This window comes from Dryobates pubescens, chromosome 5 (genome assembly GCF_014839835.1).
Source record: "Dryobates pubescens isolate bDryPub1 chromosome 5, bDryPub1.pri, whole genome shotgun sequence".
In the NCBI taxonomy this organism is placed as follows: domain Eukaryota; kingdom Metazoa; phylum Chordata; class Aves; order Piciformes; family Picidae; genus Dryobates; species Dryobates pubescens.
This window is the reverse complement of record NC_071616.1, coordinates 25,241,221-25,262,470: the sequence shown is the minus strand read 5'-3', so window position 1 is coordinate 25,262,470 and position 21,250 is coordinate 25,241,221. Positions and strand designations below refer to the sequence as shown.

Here is a 21,250-nt window from a genome sequence, read left to right as displayed (position 1 = left end):
GGATGGGTCAAAAATATTTTTACTTTTTCACTTTCTAGTTGAACCCCTTCTTGTTTCTCAAGTAATTTGTATGAAATAGATATTCTTAGACTGACTCCATAATAGATGTAGCATTTGTATTCTTATAAATGTATATATAAAACTACTGCACAATTAATTGACTTCTTTGTGTGTGTAAAGAACTGCTGCTGCGAGTAAAGTTGAAGTGATTTGCAGTACTTATGTTGCAAGTTTGTTTCCCTTTTTATACTAATTTTCTTTGTGTGTGAGATATGGAAATACATCTCTGCAATGTATTAAAAACCATACAGAGTGCTTGGAAGCAAGTACTGTTGCATAATTGGATGTACAGATGTTAAAGTAATAAATTCCATTAGTAAGTGGGAATAGAAGTTAGGGTCGGTCTTATTCAGCAAAGCATATTTAGATGCTGAAGTTACTCAAATTGTAGACTGTAATAAATTGTGCACTGAATAATTAATTCTTTATTGCAGATCATCATTTCAGAGGATTCCAGCTGCGTGGTCTGTCTAGCCATAATGAGCTCATCACTGGTTGCTTATGACGATTCGGACTCTGAGACAGAAACTGAAAAGACTGAAGCTCCCCATACGTCTAGCAGACAAACAAGCCATCCAAGTACTTCTGTGAATTGTGTTCAGTACTTTGCATCTGGTAGTTTGTGTACGAAATCTGTTTATGAAATGCAGCCTCCTGAGAGCACTGATAGTTCTGGCACAAGCACTGCTTGGGAAGATCCCCCTGTCCGTTATGCACAGAATAATATGAATTTGGCATCTTCTTATTGTAGGAGCCCATACTCTGGCCATACTGTATTATGTATGTCCTACAAAAATGAACTATCATCAAGCTCTTCAACAAAGTCTGGCAATGGCATTTCCCAGAAGAGAATGCTTAAAGACAGTACAACTGCTATAAAAGGAATTAGACCATACATCCCTAAAAGATTGCGTCAAGAAAATTCCGGTGTGCCTGAACAAAAAGAACCTGACCAGAGAAATAGCTCAGATTATGATGATAAACCGGGCATATCAGGAGAGCAGACTTTGAGAAAGATATCTGAATTAATTAAGCCATATTTGGGATCCAAATATAAATTAACTGAACTCCCCAAAACTTTAATATTTCACATGTCTAAACACAGTGGTCCTGTTAATGAAATCCAGTGGTGTCCTGTACAAGAACAAAGTCACATGCTTCTCTCGGCTTCTATGGACAAAACAGTCAAGGTAATGTAAAACAGGATGCTTTGTGGACCAATTATCAAACTTAAAAATACTGTATTAAATAGTGATCTTCTGGGAATAACATCCTTGCTTTTGTGTTTAACAGTTCAAATTTATTCAGAATTCGAGATGCTCTGGAGTACAAGAACCTATTATGATCTTACCTCCTAATCCCTCACTAAAAATAATGACTGCCAACACTAGAATAATGCCTTTCTGACAAGCCTAAGTGGCTAGTGATGGAGGAGGTATGTCAGATCAGATGAATGGTTTTGTCTGAACTAGTGGGCCAGATCTTGCATCGTGGGGTTGGACTTGATCTCAGGAGGACCTTTCCAATCCCTACCATCCTGTGTGTCCCAGAAGGGTGCTCTGTCATCATCTAAGGAGCCTTTCCACTTTGTTTCAAGGGTTAGTGCAATACTTAAAGTATATTTTCCTTCTAGCTTTAGTGACTTTGGCTTCAGATTGTTGTTGATTTAGTTAGGACAAGAAGTCTTAATTTTATCAACAATGGGTAATAAAAATATTTTGTGTGTATGCTTTCCCAGATGCAGGGCTCAGGCCACCTCTTGGTTCAAATAAAAGTCTTCTGAAGTGGGTTTACACAGGAACATAGGTTTGCTAAGAGCACACAGAAAGTGTCCTTTTTGGAAGGCATGCTTTATTGTATCTATCATGTATTTAATGTGGCAGGTTTAATTTTTTTAAAACCTGGTTCTAAAATTTAGGTGTTTAAGTAAGTCTTGCTAAGTAAAAAGGTAGGAGTAACAAAGCCCTTTGTATCTGCATGCTTCTAAGACTAAAGGAGAGCAGAGGATTTTGAAATGGACTTTGATTTCATGTAAGAAAAATATTCTTCAAGTCCCTTACTAAAATTGAGCTTTTAAAAATTTTACTATTTTGATGTTTAATTTCTAGTAGAAAACCTAATTTCATATATTGTTGCTTTTGTATGATTTTTCTTATCCCAGAATTTTTTTTTCTTTCCTCTTTCCCCAGTTTTCCCATGGGGCCCTGTGAAATATGCGCTGGCTTTGCATCTTTGATGCAGTGATGTTTTTCAATCTTGGACAGAGATTTTGCCTGTTTTCCTCCTTAATGTCTATTAAAACGCTGGTGCTCACAAAAGAAAAAACCCCCACATCTAAGGCATGAATAAAAATTGCTCTTTTAAATTGCTTACCTTTTATTCTTTAAAGTTATGATAACTTCACTGGCTGTGTAGTCAGCATAGCCTATTATACCATCAAAGTCTGAATACTTTGAACTGTGGGAAATTCCTCCTTCATCTTCTTTCCCAAGCTTTTTTTTACATCTTCACATCTTAAAGATTAAATGGAGCACAAAATACACTTGAAGTACAGACTTAGAAAGAAAAGACCAAGATATGCAAAAAGTGCTGATGTCTGGTTCTGGTTAGCACCAATTTTAAATTTTGTTTATATGAAATTATAAACACCTCTGACTTAAATATGGCTGAATTTGACTTTTTGTCTTAAACTGTCACACTACGTGCTTAGTGCTTGTTTTCTATCACAGAGCTTCATTTTACTGCTGAGGAGGTTATAGGTGTGCTAAATTTGGTACAGCAATCCAAAATCAATGTTGCTCTGTAAAATTACTTAAAAGTGGAAATAGAAGACAAAACAGACAGGCTATTAAGTAGAAAGTAAGATGACTTTATTTTTCTAGGGTAGTGTTACTACCCTTGATGGGAAGCAGTCCTTAAAAGCAAAGCTGTTTTTGAAGGAATCTAGTTGCTTTAGGTGCCCTGAAATGTGGAAATGCAATTATAAACAGAGTATGTTAACGTTGGCAATGCTTCAGAGCATGTGAGTCTAAAATGTGAATGAAGTAATAATGTAGCTGTTAAAAAATATATTAAGACACACTTCAGTATTTTTGGAAGGTGGCCTGTAGGGTAATACCTATGAATGGTTCTTACTGTTACTTCTCAATGAAATGGCAGCCTGTAGTGGTAAGAGCAGTAGAATCTTTTGCGGTTTGCACCTTTACACAAGTACCTCTCAGGCCAGTAGAGGGCATGGTTAGATTAAGTATTGACTTGATGTTAACAAAACTAATTTCATGAACTTTAGAGGGTCACAAGCCCAGAAATCTCTAATGACTCTCACAGCAGATGTTTATATACTGGGGATTTTTTGGCTATCTACCGTTGCCTGAAGTTCTCTATTTTCTAGTGTAAACATAAAACAACTGATTGAAAATGCATATGTGGAGGTACCACTGCTTTTGTTTTTGTTGTTTTCTTCCAAAAACACCTGCTTGAAACTGCTGCTTCAAATCCAGGCAGTGGGAGCATCTTTTCCTTCCCTTTAAAGGAAACACCACAGGTGTTTGCACTGTTTACTTTGAAAATTTGATTTAGATTAAATTTAAAGCACTGTTGGAAGCCTAAAATCCCTGTATAATCAGAGAGACTATGCAGTGCAGAGGCACAAAATGCTGTACTTTGTTAGTCATGTGAATAACTGTGAATGAATATTTTAATGTGTAAATGTCTTGGATTCAGTCCTTGCACTCAGCCCATGTGTTAAGACATTCATCTTTTGAAGAGTCTAATATTAGTGGAGATTTTTCAGAATTGAGAGTTATGTCTAAGCTTATCTGACTGACTATAGTAGTTTTAGTTGTGCATAAATGATCTATAGCAGCATACAATTTTTGCAGTATTTAGCCAAACAGTTTTGCATCTTTTACACATTCTTTTGTGCTCAAATGTTTTCCTCTTTACATTTTCATTACAAGAAAAGGATTAGTTTAGTTATCTTAATTTAGTGATCTGAATTTCTTTATTCCCATCTAAATTATTGTGACTGAATCATCCATACTGCACATCTAAAATGTATATATGGAACTGGTTATACAGATTCTTTTTAAGTGTGTGGATGCATCCTGAGGGAAAGAACAATCTTCCTTTTATATTCTCCTGGTTTAACCAATGTACACTTTGCTATTTTTGTGAATGAATGTTTACGTAGTCAAATTTTTGTAAGAAGTAAGTTGATGTTTTCAGTTTGTTAACTGAAGAACAGCATAGTGTCAGGAAAGATCATCTGAAGCACTTTATATAAATACAATGTGTCTTTAGGAGGAAATTCACTGATTTAGAGGATTTTCTTTTTCATTGAAAGCATTTGCTGTTATCCAATGGTATGGTTGAAAAAGCAATCAACTATGGGGTGTAATTCGCTATAGAGGAATGCTTCTACCAGCAGATGGGGCTCCTCAGCATCTTAGAAAGGGGTGGTGAATAAATTGCCTCTATAAAGCCCAGGAGATTTTAATACTTGCCTCCATGTTGTGCATTGAAAGACCAAAATGAAAAGTTTATGTATGTGTTGAAATGCATAAGAAAACCTCATGGAGACCTGAAAGTACAAGAGACTGTTGTACAGGAAGCAATATGTATCGTGGATTAATTGTCCACAGTTGTTCTTGTCTGGAGCATCACTAGAAGAATATTTCATGCCAAATTAAAAATTTGTAAGGAATGGAGAGGAGGGGGAGCTTAGCTCTGTGCTTTGGCAAGTCTTTTACCCTCTCTTTGCTTAGGATTTTGAACTTCCCCTTCACAATGTAAGCTGATAGTAATTCTGGCTTACATAAGTGCAGAAATGAGCAGGAAACCTGATGTAAGTTAGGGAAAATACCGTGGAGCGCAGTGCTGTGGCAGTGCTCTTCACTATTACATTCTAACTGTGCTATCAGTGACCTATGGTTCTAGTTTAAGTACACATTTTAAGGCATGTAAAACATGGTTGTCTGATTATATCTGTTTTCTTTGAAAAACACTTCTCTGTCTTCTGTTGGAATAGCTGTTGTAAATGAAATTTAGGCTACTACTGCCATTTTTGGTTTTGCCTACTTAAACACCAAAATAATGTTTGTGATTTTAATTCTTGTCTATTTTTTTTTTCCATAAATTTTGAGACTGCTGTTATTAAAGGTGTAGTTTCCATAAGGTGAATATTCATCACTTTCTTGTTTAGGTATTTCTGGTTTAAAAAACCCAGATATAGAATCCAAAATCACAGATTACTTTTGAATACAGTTGTTTACCTTGGGTAGAAGGTTAGATACAAAGTTGCCTTGTGAAAGACATGTTTACCAATTGCAGCAACCACTATACTGCATTCACATGGTTAATGTCTTTTGTTTGGAAGATCTTGTGACTGCATAAAGCAAGAGGTACAAATATTTTCACTAGTTACTGATGCCAAACACAACTTTTTAACAATTCAAGCATCCTATACCATTATTCTGTATTTCCTATTCTGTGTTAACATCAACTCAAGGTAACATCTTTAATAATCTGTAAACCTTAATTCTATGTTCTTAGTTTTCTATTTGGAGCATCACAGCAGGTATTGTTTGTTGCAAAGTATTTTTTAATTTTCAGCACTTTAATCCTCTATTGATGAACATGGTCAGGGAAAGAAAGTGCTGTGATTGTTCAGTATGCAAAATGTATAAAGCACTTTCATGGCTTGACTTGTATTATAACACATTGCTGGAAATTTTTCTTCGTGCATTTTGTTACCTTCATGGCTACTTGAACTATACCTCCCTTAGTCACAGCTGATTCTGTGCAAGGAAAGGAAAAGTTTTTAAAATTGGTTTAATAATGTCAGTGTGTTGAACAGGAGTGTTGCCTACTTCTCATGATTGTGAACACAAGAACAGCCCTACTGGTCCAGACCAAGGCTCTGTCAAGCCCAGTGGTCAGTCCCTAGTTGGGTCCATAACTAGATGCCTAAAGAAAAAGTCGAAGACTTGATACATTTAAATCCTCTCCTGGTTTCTGCCTATTTGCAAGTCAGGGGATTTCTGAGCTCCAGTGCAGTTCATCTTTGTAATGTGCTACCTCAAGAGATCTTATGCAGATGCTTTTCCAGTCTTAAGAGACCTTCTTGTATCGTTAAGTCTAGAGTGGTATATTACTCATACTCATCTTATTTAATGTACGGATTTTAGTTCCCGGACTGTGTCAGTACTACAAGAAATAGCATTTTTCTTCATATTTTCAAAACCTGTTTTTTTTGTGGCTGTGTGCTTGTTGGGAGAAAGGTAACATAGTAGTATATTCTAAGACTTGGTTATTCTTGATCCTGTTGTATTTGACTGAACATGACAAAACATGAATGGAAGCTATCATCCATATAATGTGAGTAGCACTGATGGTACAGATTACCTAGATAATACTGTTACCCTGTCCCAGAATGGGGAATTATTTCTGTTTTCAACCATTGTGCATAAAATCCACTTGCAATAGGCAGTGTTTCTTGTTGTTCTGTCACATTTGGTTTGTGAAAGAATGAATTTAAGCTGCCGGCATATTTCCTCTAAGCTCATGTGTAGCTGCCAGATGGCTATAGCCCTGCCACTGCTAGGCTAGATTCAAACTGTTCACTAAGCAGTATTAGTTATTGTGCTGCCAGTATCCTCTGTGTTGCAGGTCTTAGATTAATTTTTAAAGCATAATTGTGGCACTGCTCCTTTAATTGTAGTTGATGCATAGGAATTTGGGGAGTCATCCTATTTAACATGTTTCACTTTAACTGAAATGTTTTAAAGCAGATCCCTCTGATATTGGCACAATTTATACTGTATTTTAAAAATAACAAGACGTTCTCTCCATTATCTTGGAAGTGGCAAGGAAATGCTTGTATTCTGGAGATTGTGTTGCTTATCTAGATGTGTGAAAAAAGTATTGTTATTTTCTTGTTGAAGGGGCTATTGTTGAAGAGGCTACTAAATAGAGTATTCTGAAATACTGAAGCTGAATTTTCTTTATGATGCCTTGTTCTGACCTTCTTCCTTTGTCTGTTCAGAACTATGTGTGTTTTTTTCCCAGGGACTTCAAGCTTGTTGATTATTAAGATGCTCATACACTTATTATTTCCAGTAATACCAATTTCCTATTGAATATATGAGAGCTGTAATGGATTCTTTGAGCACCTTGACATTTTTTCTAACTCAGTGATTTCGTACACTTCAATGAGAAATATTCTCCATAATGCTAATTTTGTAAGAAAAGGAACATTGTGTAGGGAGGCATGTTCTTGACCATTAAAGAAAGCTTCTGGCTGTGCTTATGCCTGGATCATAATAAGGTCAGGATACGATGGTTAGTACCAGGAACTGTTCTGCAAAAGCCATTAACACAAGTCAAAGAACAGTTCATGAAGGTGGTGGATTTTGGCCTGTTCATCCCAATGTGATGTGTGGGTAAGTGTTGTTCCACATTTGGTGTGTTAATACCTACATACATTTAGAGATGCTACACAGATTTATTTTTTAAATTATTTTCTTGTTTCCAGCAATGCTGTTGTCAAGGAAACAGAAATCCTTGTAATGTCTTTGTTCACATTCTCAGAATCCACTTCTGGAGATGGCTTGTGTAGTTTGTATTATGTTCTTACTAGCTGACATATTCTTGTGCCTCAAAGGATTATTGTTTTTTTCAAATGAGTATTTTTCTTTGAGTATAAATAGCACCATCCCAATCTCTATACTGTTTCATAGACCACTGTTTTCTAAATTCAGTGCTGCTTTGGATTAGAATTTATGTGGAAGCTGGCATTTTTGAAAGAAAAGAGGGACAAAATTGCAGTGAACCTCTCAGCTTCTGTATTAGGGTTTCAGATCTGTAAGGGCATTAGTTTTCCTTCACAACTGGAAATACTAGGATCACAGAATTGTCAGGGTTGGAAGTGACCTCAAGGATCATCTGCTTCCAACCCCCCTGCCTTGGGCAGGGACACTTTTCACTAGATCAGATTGCACCAGAGCCACATCCAGCCTGGCCTTAACTTCCAGGGATGGGGCTTCCATCACCTCTTTGGGCAGGGTGTTCCAGTGTCTCACTACCTGACACCCTAAAAGGTCCTCACCAGCTTTCTTGTAAGCCCCCTTCAGATACTGAAAGGCCACAATAAGGTCTCCTTGGAACCTTCTCTTCTCCAAACTGAACAACCCCAATTCTCTCATGCTGTCCTCATAGGAGTAATGTGTCCTGCATTAGGAACTCCTTAAAGAATACTAGTGTAGTAGCCCAAGTGGCCTTGCAAAGCATTTTGACTGCTTTATAGCCATGTTAGAGGATATGGCTATGGGAAGAAGAGTGAGAGAAGATGGATATTCCACGGCACAGTTAATATGCTTGTGTTTTTCCCCCAGCTGGGAATTGTTTAAGGAAAAGTTCATAAAGTTCTTCCAAGAGAGTTAATGGAGCCTTGCTATAGATCCTCTACAGTGTCTCTTTCCCTTTTATTCATCTGTTTGGCTTGATTGAGTGTTGAGGAAAAAGTACTGTGGTGATTTATATTGACCAATATGTTCAAAGTGGCTGCAGGTGAGATACATGGGGGACATGGCTGTTGTGACAATTGTCACAAACCTTTCTTGGGAAATTCCAAAGGATGGAAAGTGACTTGGATTTCTGTAACAATGAGGTGGAAGAAAGGATTCTATTTCATCCTTTTACTGAAAGAGTTTTGGTTACTTGTGACATGACTTACAGAATAGCAAGAATGTTAAATGTTTATTTGACTATTTGTCCTTAGAAATCCATCTGTACTGAAAAGCAGAGTTCTGCACTTCCTTTCTACTGAGCTGTTTACTGAGTGTCTCTGAAGTAGCCTGATGGAGAGAAATAAGCAACCTTGTTCTCTCCCTAGTGAAGCCCGTCTACTAGGGCAGAAAAAATTAGCAATGTGAATGAAATATTTTCTCTAATGAAGCTTAACTGATAATATCATAAATTAAGCCTTCCAATAATGCATAGAATCTCTATGGGCAGCTGCTGAGGATTTGAACATCAGAATGTCACTTGGGAGGGGAGAAGTGTACGGTGGTGTTATCCCCTATCCTGGATGCTTCAGTAAAATTGCTCTTAATAAAGTCAAGATTTTGGTGCTTGGAAAAAGGGGAATAGAGCAATTTTAAGTTCTGAAGTTACTGTAATATGTTATGGGACTATCTCAATTTATTTAACAGTTGAAAAATTCTGAATGTTTTCTTAGAAGTATAACTAACACTAGTCTAACTTTGCTTCATTCCTAGGAGTCTAGCTTTATTGACACATCTCACATTCTGCTATGTATTAACAAATAAAAATCTGCTAATGAAGCTGGAAGGCATCTTATGACTTTGATTCCCTACCTCTCTTGGTTACTTGATGTTGTCAAGGAAACAAATTTTTGAGAAGCTTTGCTCTACTTTTCCGGGTTCCATAGATTACTTGTGTAGGATTTATCCACCATCAGGGGTAAAAGCAATTTGCCTGAACTGTCTATTCTTTTCAGTATGTTGATGTCCTTGTTTTTTTATGGCAGCTTTTATTTTTAGTTTGTGTGAAATAGCTTCATCTTTAAGGTCATAGTATCAGTGAATGTACCAAAGATTGCTGACATTTGATCTTTAGATGAAGCCTGCTAGAAAAATCTTTAATGACCTTTGCTATATATTTGTGATGCAAAGACAAATGTTCATTATAGATTCCTTTTAATTTAAAGGGGAAAGAAATATTAATAAATTCCTTGTTCTTTAGAGAAGTTGCTTCAGTACTGTGGAAGTAATGACTTACCATTCTTTGTCATACATATCATGTTTAATCCTTCCTCTTCAAAGAAAAAGCATTTTATGTCTAGTCTGGGACTTACTTAATTTGTCTTCCAGTATATATGTGATGGCTAACTGGCTGGTTAGGGTGTTGTGATGGAGCTTTACCTTCAGTGTGCTTGTGGAAGCTTTTAATGTATTTACTCTTCAATTTAAATAAACACATCTAAAATTACAGATATTGAATCCTTCCTCAGGTGTTTCAGTTGGCTAATGGATTGGAGATGCCAGGTGTGACTGCATGTGATTGTATGTTGTGCATGTGCCAGATGTGTAACACCTCACTTACTGAAGTCGGATTTTGGGATTTGTCCTGCTGTCTAATTATCTTTGTCTGGATTATAATGTGCTCTTTAAAAGAATTCTTCTCATTCTGAACATTGTGATTAGTGGCTGAAATGGTATATTATGTACTGAGTGACACACCTGGCTGCCTATAGAAGGGATGACAGCTAATAATACTTGGTTGATACATTGAAGTTAGCTCTGTGTTAATGCCAAAGAAATTAAAACTAATTAGGTAGTTCTGTCTTACTCTGCTAATATGGAAATAGTACTAGTTACAAGTGTCCTTGCTGCCGGCAAAACACGTAGCTGCTTGACATAATTCCTAGTTTATTTTCGTAGTGAAAAATACTTAGCCTAGGCTTAAACATGAGCAGAACTATGTCACTGATATCCTGTGGGTTTACAATTGCATCTGTCTTTTCCACAGCCTAGGATTTTTCATCTTTTGGTCTTTTTGGAGTTATTAACGTTAGTCTTGGGAATAATTTCTTTTTCAGTTGAAAGAATGAAGAGTTGTAAAGAAAATGTTACTTGCCCAGGCTCACTGGTAAATGAATGCAAGGTCTGTTAGAGCTCAGGTTTTCAGACAGCTGTTGTAAATCCTTAACTGCATACTGCCCCTCACAAATATCGGCGTGAGCAATGAGACTGCAATAACTACTTCAACAAAGTAGCCTTCTTATTTTATATTGCAGATGGGATAGAATTAGTAGATGCAGAATAGATTATTTCTTAGAAATAGAAATTTTGCTTTAAGTTTGACTGTTTACCATTGTTTTTAGAATTGTTGTAGCAGTGTGCTATGTTGTGCTATTGTACACATACTGCTGATTGTGTCCCCTGCTTAAAGCACTGCGCTCCAGAACAGGAGCTACTCGTTTGATGATTGAATCAGTGGATCACCTACAGCTGTTATCCTTGCTGCATCAAGTTCTCCCTTTGCCTAATGTGCAAGAATGAGATAGAGCAATTGAAGCTTTCTTAGTTGTTTGTAATTTGTTTTTTTTAACTGCATGGAGAGAAGAGATAGTTATCTGATTTTATACAAGTGCATGTATCAATGTAAAGCTGTAAAGAATGAGTGATCTTAGTGGATCCACAAGTTCATATATACAAAAGTCCCATGATAATATTGACGTGCAGTACAAATAGATGTGTGGAAGCCACTATTAACTGAAACCTAGAGTAAAATACCAAAACGTCTTAAGAGCTGGTCAGTGTTGGGTTTTTCCCTGCTGCTACCAGAGGTTGTAGGTCAACAGAAAATAGCTACAGTGTTTCAGAAACTGTAAGGTGTAGATGCTAAGACTGTTCTGAATAGAACATTGTTTATTGCTCTAATAGAGGATGTTCAGCATCTGTGGCATTCACATATCTGTGGGATACGTTTTTTTTGAGTGTAACTATCCAGTCCTTAGTTACCTGTAGGAATAGCAGACACTTAGGACAATTTGCCTCTGAAGTGCTCCAAGTCTGAAATTAAGGTATCTCCACTTGTAATAGAGCATAAAAGCATGCAGTTTGGGGAAGTGATTGATGCTAATGAATATGATAGAGAGAGGTGAAGGGAAAATTGGGTTATTTAGTAAATGGTCATAATAATTTAGGTAATTATGTCCTGGGGAGTTGTGATACATTTGAAGTTGTTCTTTGCCTGCTGGTGAGATATTAATTGCTTAAGTGTTTCCTGGGCATGAATACTAACTAGTAGTAGCCACTACTGTGATTGTGTTTTTAGGTGTTCTGAATGCACTTGTTTCATCCTTAACACATAACTATTACACTCTAAAGGCAGTGAAAACCTGCCAAATTTATGCCATCTTATTCTTCTCAAACAGGTTCAGTAGTAGAAAATGTAGTGCTTAAGTAATTCTTAATAGCTTCCTGCCATTATATATTGGTTTCTCTTGGTTCACATGAGTATGTGCATCAAAGTGCTCTGCTTTAATCATCATCCCAAATATACCTACTTCTGTGTGTGAAATATAAACATTTACTTCAGATAAATTACATATGTTGTATATAGCTGGAGAGGGGATGTAAGTATCTTTGCCACATTTAGCTTTGCTTTCTGCTAAAATAGTTCTGATTTTTCTTTTTGTACAACAAACCATAGCTTAAATAACTAACTGATTCATGAATATATTGCAACATATTTTCACATCTTCATTTACCAAGAACCTAACATTTAAGGTACATCCACAGGGTTAGCCATATTAAAACAATTAGTCACAAAACATTTAAAGGTTAACTGAAAAATAGGTGGGAATTCTTCCTTTTATTTTGGTCTATGTAGGAAGCTACTTCTGGTACTCTATTTTGTAGGTACTAAAAAAACTTAGTCATGCTCAACTTCTGGCTGGTTGAAAATGTGATTTGTATGGTCATTTTCCTTCAAGGCAATGGTTTATAGAGAATTTGTGATTAGCTTCAGGCATGACTATCTCAGAACCTTTCTGCACAGTAAAGAGCACACTGTGTTAAAGTATGGGAGTCAATGGCAGAAGCACTGCTGTTGAGGATAGAATTGCTGATAACATAGTTTTTACTAGATATATATACACTTCTTTACAAACTTCTGTTTTGTGAGCTTTGCTTGCAGTATGAGATTACCCATCTTCAGAGTAGATCTGTTTTAAAGGTGGTTCTCTTTTCCTCTTTTTATTTTCCTCTTTTTACTTATTTTTTTTTTAATTTCCCCTTAGCACCTTACTGTATTATTCAGCATTTGGTAAGCATACCTCTTTTGAAAATAGTGAGAATTAGCTGAAAAGATTGATTGATTGAGATAGATGACTAAAATATCAACTGAAGTCTTTGATAGTATGAATCTTACTCTTTGGCCTTATTTGCTTCAGTTGTTCTGGAAATAGCTTATTTGATATTTTGTCTGAGAATTTCTGGTATTTCATTGGGATTGTCTAATACTTAGGGTGAATTCTAGGTTTCTTTAGCACAGCTCTGCAGTAATTTAGAGAATACTTAACTGGGATTTAAAAATGGTGGTTTAAGCAAATGGGATGCATAATCCACCACCACCATGCTTGCACCATCCCAGGGCCAAGGGCAAGACCCTCACCCAGCAGAGCTCAGCCCCAGTGAGGAGACACAGCCAGCACCCAGGGAGGATATTGGAGTAGTCAGCAATCCTGGCCCTAACAACCGGGGGGCCACCAGGCCCCCCGGCCTTTGTTGTCACCACCACCATCACCCAGTGTGCACCAAGGGCACTCACCAGAGATCAGAGGAGGATCCTCAGCCCAGATGGGCTCAGCTTAGGGCTTCTGCTTTTCCTGGCGGGGATTAAATAGGGCAGTGGGTGGGGAGGGCCAAGTGGCCACACCTGGGGTGGGAGGAGACTCCAACAGAGCCCAGGTGCTCTGGGATTTGAGGGGAAAAGGGGGAAATGGGGCAGGTGAGGGACTTCTAGGGTGTCAGGTAATGATAGGACTGGGGGGACTGGAAAAAAACTAGAAATGGGTAGATTCAGATTGGATGTTAGGAAGAAGTTCTTCCCCATGAGGCTGGTGAGACACCTGGGCGGTTTGCCCGGGGAGGTGGTGGATGCCTCATCCCTGGGGCCACATTGAGTGTGGCTGTGAGCAACCTGATCTACTGGGAGGTGTCCCTGCCCATGGTGGGGGGTTGGAGTTGGGTGATCCTTGAGGTCCCCTCCAACCCCAACAATTCTATGATTCCAAAACAATTTTGCAGTTTAGGCTGGATGCGAGAAAGCAGTTCTTCACAGAGAGATTGGCCATTGGGATGTGCTGCCCAGGGAGGTGGTGGAGTCACTATCGCTGGAGGTGTTTGGGAAGAGACTGGATGAGGCACTTGGTGCCATGGTCTAGTTGATTTGTTAGGGTTGGGTGATAGGTTTGACTGGATGATCTTGGAGGTCTTTTCCAACCTGGTCAATTCTGTGATTCTGTGATTCTGTGATCTACAGGTTGGGATATGATGTGTATGTCTCTGTAGGGCAGATGAATTAGGTTGAAAAACATATTTTTAAATGTTGCTTTCCTCTTAATTTGCTGTAAATTCAATGATGAGGATCAGAGGCTTACACATTGGTTTCCCTGAAATGCCTGTAGAAGAGAAGACTGAGAAGGGATCTTATTAATGCTTATAAATATCTGAAGGGTGGGCATCAAGAAGCGGGCCAGTCTTTATTCATTGGTGCCCTCTGATGGGATGAGGGGCAACGGGTACAAACTGGAACAGAGTAAGTTCCACCTCAACATCAGGAAAAACTTCTTTACTGTGAGGGTGACAGAGCACTGGAACATACTTCCCAGAGAGGTTGTGGAGTCCTTCTCTAGAGTCTCTTCCTCTCCTTCAAAGCTTGCCTGGATGTGTTCCTGTGTGGCCTGCCCTAGTTGATTCTGCTTGGGCAGGGAGATTGAACTAGATGATCTCCAGAGGTCCCTTCCAACCCCTACTGTTCTATGATTATCTTGTCATACTTCTACAGAAATAAATGGGAGAACAATACTAACAACATAGTTTTGCTTCTTATTTATTCCTTCTATTCTCTGGTTGCGTTGTTCTAAAAAGCAGTACCCCTTGGGGACTACCCAGCTGTTCTGGGAGGATTAAAATCTGCAGTAGCTTTGAGGACATAAACCATAATGTTTGGCCTTCAATTACTGCCTGTTTGTCAACCTGGCTTGCTTTAAGGCTATCCTTTTACATGCAGTAACTTCCTTATGCCCATTTATTCTGCTGGCCACTTTATATGGGAACAGAAGCAGTTCTCATGAAACTTTATAGATGTTACCATTACTGAATTTTGACTGTACAAGTTTCAGCAGTATTTTTGGTGGCTTTGCACAGAATAAAGAGAGGGTCAAGAAAAGTCTGTACTGTTTTATTCCTGTGGTGCATTTAATTTTTGGATAAGCCTGAATAGGTTACTTTTTGGATTTTTTTTTTTTTCCTGATACATGACTTGAGCACTTGTTTGAGACCTGCAGTTGTGATTTTGTTGTCTAGTTTGATTGAAGGTAACTTTTATCTGAATTTGTCTTTAGTAGGAGTGAAGCAAAATGTTCTTAATTCTCACTGTTGTTCATCCTCAGAGACTTTAAATATTTTTTCTTGCTTTCTCAGTCCATTTACAGCTTAAAGAAACAGATATTGAGGAAGGTGGGTAATATGTAGAGCTCTTGAAATGCTTCTTAAAGTTGGAATTGGGAGTCTGAGATGTATACACTGTTTGGGGTTGAGTACTGTCCTACTGATAAGAAAAGGACCAGTGTTTTCTTGGAGGATGACATCCTCCTGAACAAAGTCCAGCTGGTTGCTGTTACAATCAGGGTACAGACTTGGGGGTTGATCACTTTCAGCATAGAGTGTCTCTTACCCTTCTCTGTTTTCTGGGCAGTTTGTGTTGTGAGTGCTTGCGATGAACCTTTGAAGCAGAATGCTAAATGTGCATTTATGCAGCCAGGCAGCAGCAGCAGCAGTTGTTAGACAGAGTCAGGAGTTTCTCAGCACTGCACATTTCTTCAGAGCATTTGCCCCCTTTTTTAAATCTTTTTCTTCCCCCCCCGTTTTTATTTATTTTTAAAAAAACTTTATTTTTTCTATTTTTTCCTCTCCAAACATAATTATTGACAGAACTTCCATCAAGAGAGACTCTGCAGGCATAAAATAAACCTGACAGTCAAACTTGTGGAGAGATACAGACCAGGAGGACATCCTTATAACTCACACTGTTGTCATTGTCTGATTTTAAAATCCTCTATGTCAAGTAACAGAGAGCAATGGAGTAAATCTATTGTACCTTAGAATGCTGCCTAAATATTTATTCTACATCTTAGAGCACATTACTTATTAAAATCTTTTCTAGTGGAAAAAAACTGACTTTACTTTTTAAAGAATAAAGGAGAAAATACCAAGGCACGACTGTTTTGACATCCAGTTCTTTGAATCATTTCTTGCTCTGCCCTCCAATACTTCAGGGGTTATTTCTCCAAGAAGTCTTGATCAAAACCAGGATCAGTCTTGATGATCAAAACCTCTTTCATTCTCAAAGACAGTAATGGCTAAATTTTTTTTTTCCCCAGCAGAACCATTTTCTGATATCTTTTGCCCCACATTCTTGCATTATACATTGGATTTCACACTTGTAATTTTGCTCTTTTTTTGTTTTGCCATGAACTTGTTTTATCTGTAAACAAGGTGGCAGAAAGTAAACAACCGAATGTGGATAGTATACATGGTATGCATAGAAGTGGCACCCTTTGCTTGGCGATTAATGCTTTCCAGCAAATATCCCTCATGTTAGTCTTGTGATCCTGAGTTCAGTTAAGGAAGTTCAGTCATTTTTGTTTGTTTCCATATGATGGTATGAGGAATTTATTAACTGTCTATTCTAAGGAAATCAGAATGAATGGGGTTTTTCTCCTAGCTTTTGCTTGAAGGAGAGCTTACCAGAAGCCGTAGACTTGCATTTGAACACATATTTGTATATTAGCAGGTAAGGAAAGGTATCCAATTTTCCTGAGCAACAAAATACATGATTACAGGTCTAATGATAGTTTAAGAGGTGTTTTCAGATGTGCTGAAATCAAGGACTCAAAGCAGATGAACTTAATTATCTTTGTGAATATTCACAATCACATTATGTGCTTTAAATGTCAAATTTGGAAATAGTGCCTCATTGCTAGTTAATTATTGTTAATTACTCAAGGTAGTACTTATGTTTCTGGAATTTCCTACCCACTGTGAAAATGTACTTTGCTTCTAAAGGTCTAGCAGTATAAACCCTAGATTTTACTTAACTCATTGTACAGAGGGCCTAAGCAACAGTATCACTTTAACTTTTTACCTCTAGCACTGATGCATGGGGAATCAGTTATTCCCTTTGCCATATCTGGGCAGTGTTTGTAACATCTGAAACATGCTGTATGTAGTTTTTGTTTGTTTGTTTGTTTTTTTCTTTAAAAGGCAGGCAGTTGATTTTTTTTTTTTTTTAAATTTTGTTTTAAGCAGAATAAGAAGAGAGAAGCTGTAGCAAATTATACTGGCAGTCTAGATCCACCATGAGGTATTACAAAGGTGTGTTGACATCTTCAGCTAAAGAAATATGGCTTATGATAATACCAGAAGGGTTTCTTCAGTCATAGCACATATGCTTTATATGGTTTTTCTCTGCAAAGATGGGTTTTATTGGCAAAGAGCATTATACAGCCCCAGACAGCTTACACTGCAAGCAGAAAAGATCCTCACAGATCACAGAAAATCCTCCCTATGTTCTAGTTTCCAGTTTCCCTCTTCCATCTTTCTTCTGTGCCTTCCATGTAGAAACTTAATTGAAAAGTCAAAGGATTCCCTTCAAGTTTTTTTCCTTTAAAAAAAGAATAAATCTTTCTTTAACAATGACAGTCTCCTTGCTTGCAGAAGCACCCTTTGTGTGCTTGTGTGTGTGTATATATATATATATATGAAAATTATATATATAGAGTTTTTAAATTAACAAAAAATCTGTGTTGTCAATTAGCTGTGCTAACAAGCTGGATATTCTCTATGCCTGCACATTTTATTTATCTGTATGAATGAGATGTCCATTAAAATCCTAGTAATAATGTAGAGGGGACAGTCTCAAACTACACTGGGGGAAGTTTAGGCTTGAAGTGAGGAGAAAGTTCTTCACAGAGAGAGTTGTTAGCCATTGGAATAGGCTCCCCAGGGAGGTGGTGGAGTCACCATCGCTGCAGGTGTTCAAAAAGGGATTGGAAGTGGCAGTTGAAGCCATGGTTTAGTAGTCACGAGGTTTTAGGTGACAGGGTGGACTTGAGAATCTTTGAGGTCTTTTCCAGCCTTATTGATTCTATGATTCTATGTATAACTTATTTCATAATTATCTCTTTCTATAAAGTAGATGAAATGCTTTACACTAAAATTTTTAATTTGTGACTACTTGCAACATGCTAACCACATGTTTAAATTTTCAGACATCAATTTGAAGCTAATTCAGAGAACAGCAGGAAAAGCTACTAAATTTTAGAAACAATCTTGCCCATTAAATAAACCAATTATCTGTACTTTGTGCAATGGAAGGCATAACCATCAAAGTGAGGAATGTTGTTTGTAGTGGTAAAAGCATGTTGATGATGACAGCATGGGTGGAGAAGTTCTTGAGTGACAAGAAGCTGAAATAACTTGAATCTAATTGTTTATAGGCCTTCAGTGCATTATGTAAAAATAGTGTTGGAAGTGGTAAGCACTTCATTGAGAACTTCCCAATAATAATTTTTGAGTTGTAGAATGGGTTGGAGAAAGCAAGCTTTTGCAAGCTTTTCACAATTAACAGGTTTTGATCTTAATTATTTTGAAAACATCATTGGAGAAGAGAAGGCTGAGAGGGGACATTATCATTGCCTACGAATATCTGAAGGGTGGCTGTCAGAAGGGTAGAGCCAGTCTCTCTTCAGTGATACCCAGTGTAGGATGTGGGGCAATGGCCATAAACTCAGTCACAGGGAATTCCATCTCAACATGAGAAACTTTTTTACTGTGAGAGTGACAGAGCACTGGAACAGGCTGCCCAGAGAGGTGGTGGAGTCTCCTTCTCTGGAGATCTTCAGAACCTGCCTGTCTTCATTCTTGTGTGACCTGTCAAAAGTGGGGGTTGCAGAGGGGGTTGGGCTCAATCTCTGGAGGTCCCTTCAAACACCTAGCATTCTATGATGCTATGATTGAATCATTCTAACCTAATGGCAGCGTTCTGAATGTCAAAAAGCTTTCACCCATGCTGTCAAATGAGTTGAAACAAAATACCACTTATTGCCTAACTTTTTTCCCCCCTCATTATACATGAAGGACTCTTCATAAGAATTGATGAGGGATCTGCTTTTGGCTGTCTCAGTAAAAAGCCTGACTTATCAAAAAACTTGATGTGCAGCTGCTGACATGATTGTTTATTTTAGAAAATGTTCATTTTAATGTGCTTAATTAGGAATTAAATACTCCTGAACAATATGTTCAAAACTGACTCAAAGATTCTTACGTTTTTGCTAATGTGCAGAGGCTTGTGATGCTACTTGAGTTTTCAAGTAACCCAAACTCAAAATATTTACATAAACTTTTTTAATTCAAAAATTATTCATTCTGTAGTTCTACAATGATAACGAAGTAAATGCAGCAGTGAAGTAACATTTTTCTCTAGGCATATAATGCTGCAATAAGAAATGCTGGGCCAAATTCTACCTGATATGTGATTACATTCCTGAAACACCCTGTGATAGTGCCAATAAGTTGAGCACTTTGGGACCTATGGTGCAAGATCATTTGGGTTTATGGGTATGTTTCAGTGCTGCACTGCCTAAAGCAATCAAGCCAGCCTGAGTGCTAGAAGCTTCAGTGCTGGGTTGGTGTGATTATCTCCTGAGCTAGGCAGGTATTCCTCTGGGAAGAGTTTAGCTGTGGGATGTCTCATGGTAACACTGCACTGATGTGATGAGGGAGCAAGGGAGCAAGTTTGTGCTATGTGAATGTAATCAGAGGCTGACTCTACTGACAGAGTAATCATGTGTTACTGCTTTCTAAAATTGGGTGTTCATGAGGCTTTAGAATAGTGTGTGAGAGAGGCAGTGGTGTGTAATTTTACAAATATCTAAGTATTATGTTTGCTTATATAGCTAAAAATAATTGATTGGATTCTGTGTAAATGTCAGGAAGTGTTTGCAAGTGTCAGTATGCTCATATCTGCTCCTTGATGATTCTATATTGTCACTTGTCCTGGGTTAACACAGCCACCCTCACAAGCATCCCACATAGATGGGGTGGGAGGAAAAGTAACACAAAATAAACCCCACCTAGGTTGAGATAAAGAGTTTACTGGAAAGGATACAATGCACAATTACCTTAGTCTGTCTGCAGAAAAACACAGCAAAAAGCAGAAGTGGCAGCAGAAGCCAGTGATAAAATAATTACCCCTACCCAAGCATGCAGCAGCCAGCTCAGTGGAAAGGCAAACACCCCAAACCTGGAAACCAGAAGCAGTGACCAAACAGGAAGCCTCTCATGGTAACAATCTGAACTTCAAGCCCCCTGATGCTTTGCTCCAGCCAGCACTTTCATTTTGAAGCTGGCATGATGGCAGTATGGTATTGAATATATTCATCAGCAGATTCAACTCAACCCATACGTGTATCATGGTGGCATGTCAACATCCAAAGAGGAGAAGGTTAGTCTTAAAACTCATTCTAGATTTTTAGCATGGAGTATTATTATTTACATTTCCAGCTTCAAAGGTATCCTTTTATGAGCTGTAAAATGCAGGTTAGAAATCCTATATCCTCACTATGACAAAAGCATAATCATTATGCAAGCTTGTAACTTATTTTCTAAACTATTACTATAGAGTAATATAGTAGATACTCAGAATTGTCCAGGTAAAAAAGTATTTATAGGTGCTTTCACCTGTACTTCTACAGCAGAACTTCTTATTTGAGCTGTACTAGTATAAATTAAAAGTTACTTACACCTGGCAAAAAGCTTTGAAACATTTGAACTTCAGTGATAGTAATCTTAAACTGCTGTCATTTTGCTCACCAATTGATAGCCAGGTGAGGTAAATAGATGACTTTTAGATTCTTATCAGCTTTAATGAGAAAAAGAAGTATCATTCTCCCAGGCAACCAGCACCAGAACAAGGGGACACAGTCTCAAGCTGTGCCAGGGGAGGTTTAGACTCAAGGTGAGGAAAAAGTTCTTCACTGAGCGAGTCATTTGTCTTTGGAATGGGCTGCCCAGGGAGGTGGTGGAGTCACCGTCCCTGGAGGTGTTCAAGGGGAGATTGGACGTGGCGCTTGGTGCCATGGTCTAGTTGTGAGGTCTGTGGCGACAGGTTGGACTTGATGATCCTTGGGGTCTCTTCCAACCTTGGTGATACTGTGATACTGTGATATATTTAAAAAAAAATTGATATTGAGTCTGTGTTTAATGTTGCTGAATCTGTTGAAGTTCACTGATGTATTACTATAGAAGGATGTCTACAAGAGTCTTCTGGAGGATGTGGAAGAAATAGCTAGCTCTTCTTCCAAGGTGGTTTTTTC

At 37.9% G+C, this 21,250-nt stretch overlaps 1 protein-coding gene across 1 annotated transcript in view; it reads left to right on the top strand.

Moving 5' to 3' along the window:
• Positions 1-495: 495 nt before the first annotated feature.
• WDR25 (WD repeat domain 25) overlaps positions 496-21,250 on the top strand; it is a 60,323-nt gene continuing 39,568 nt past the window's right edge. The window contains exon 1 of the mRNA XM_009905113.2: positions 496-1,250. Coding sequence (XP_009903415.2) covers positions 540-1,250 — 711 coding nt within the window. The 5' untranslated portion in view covers positions 496-539. The remainder of the gene's footprint in view (positions 1,251-21,250) is intronic.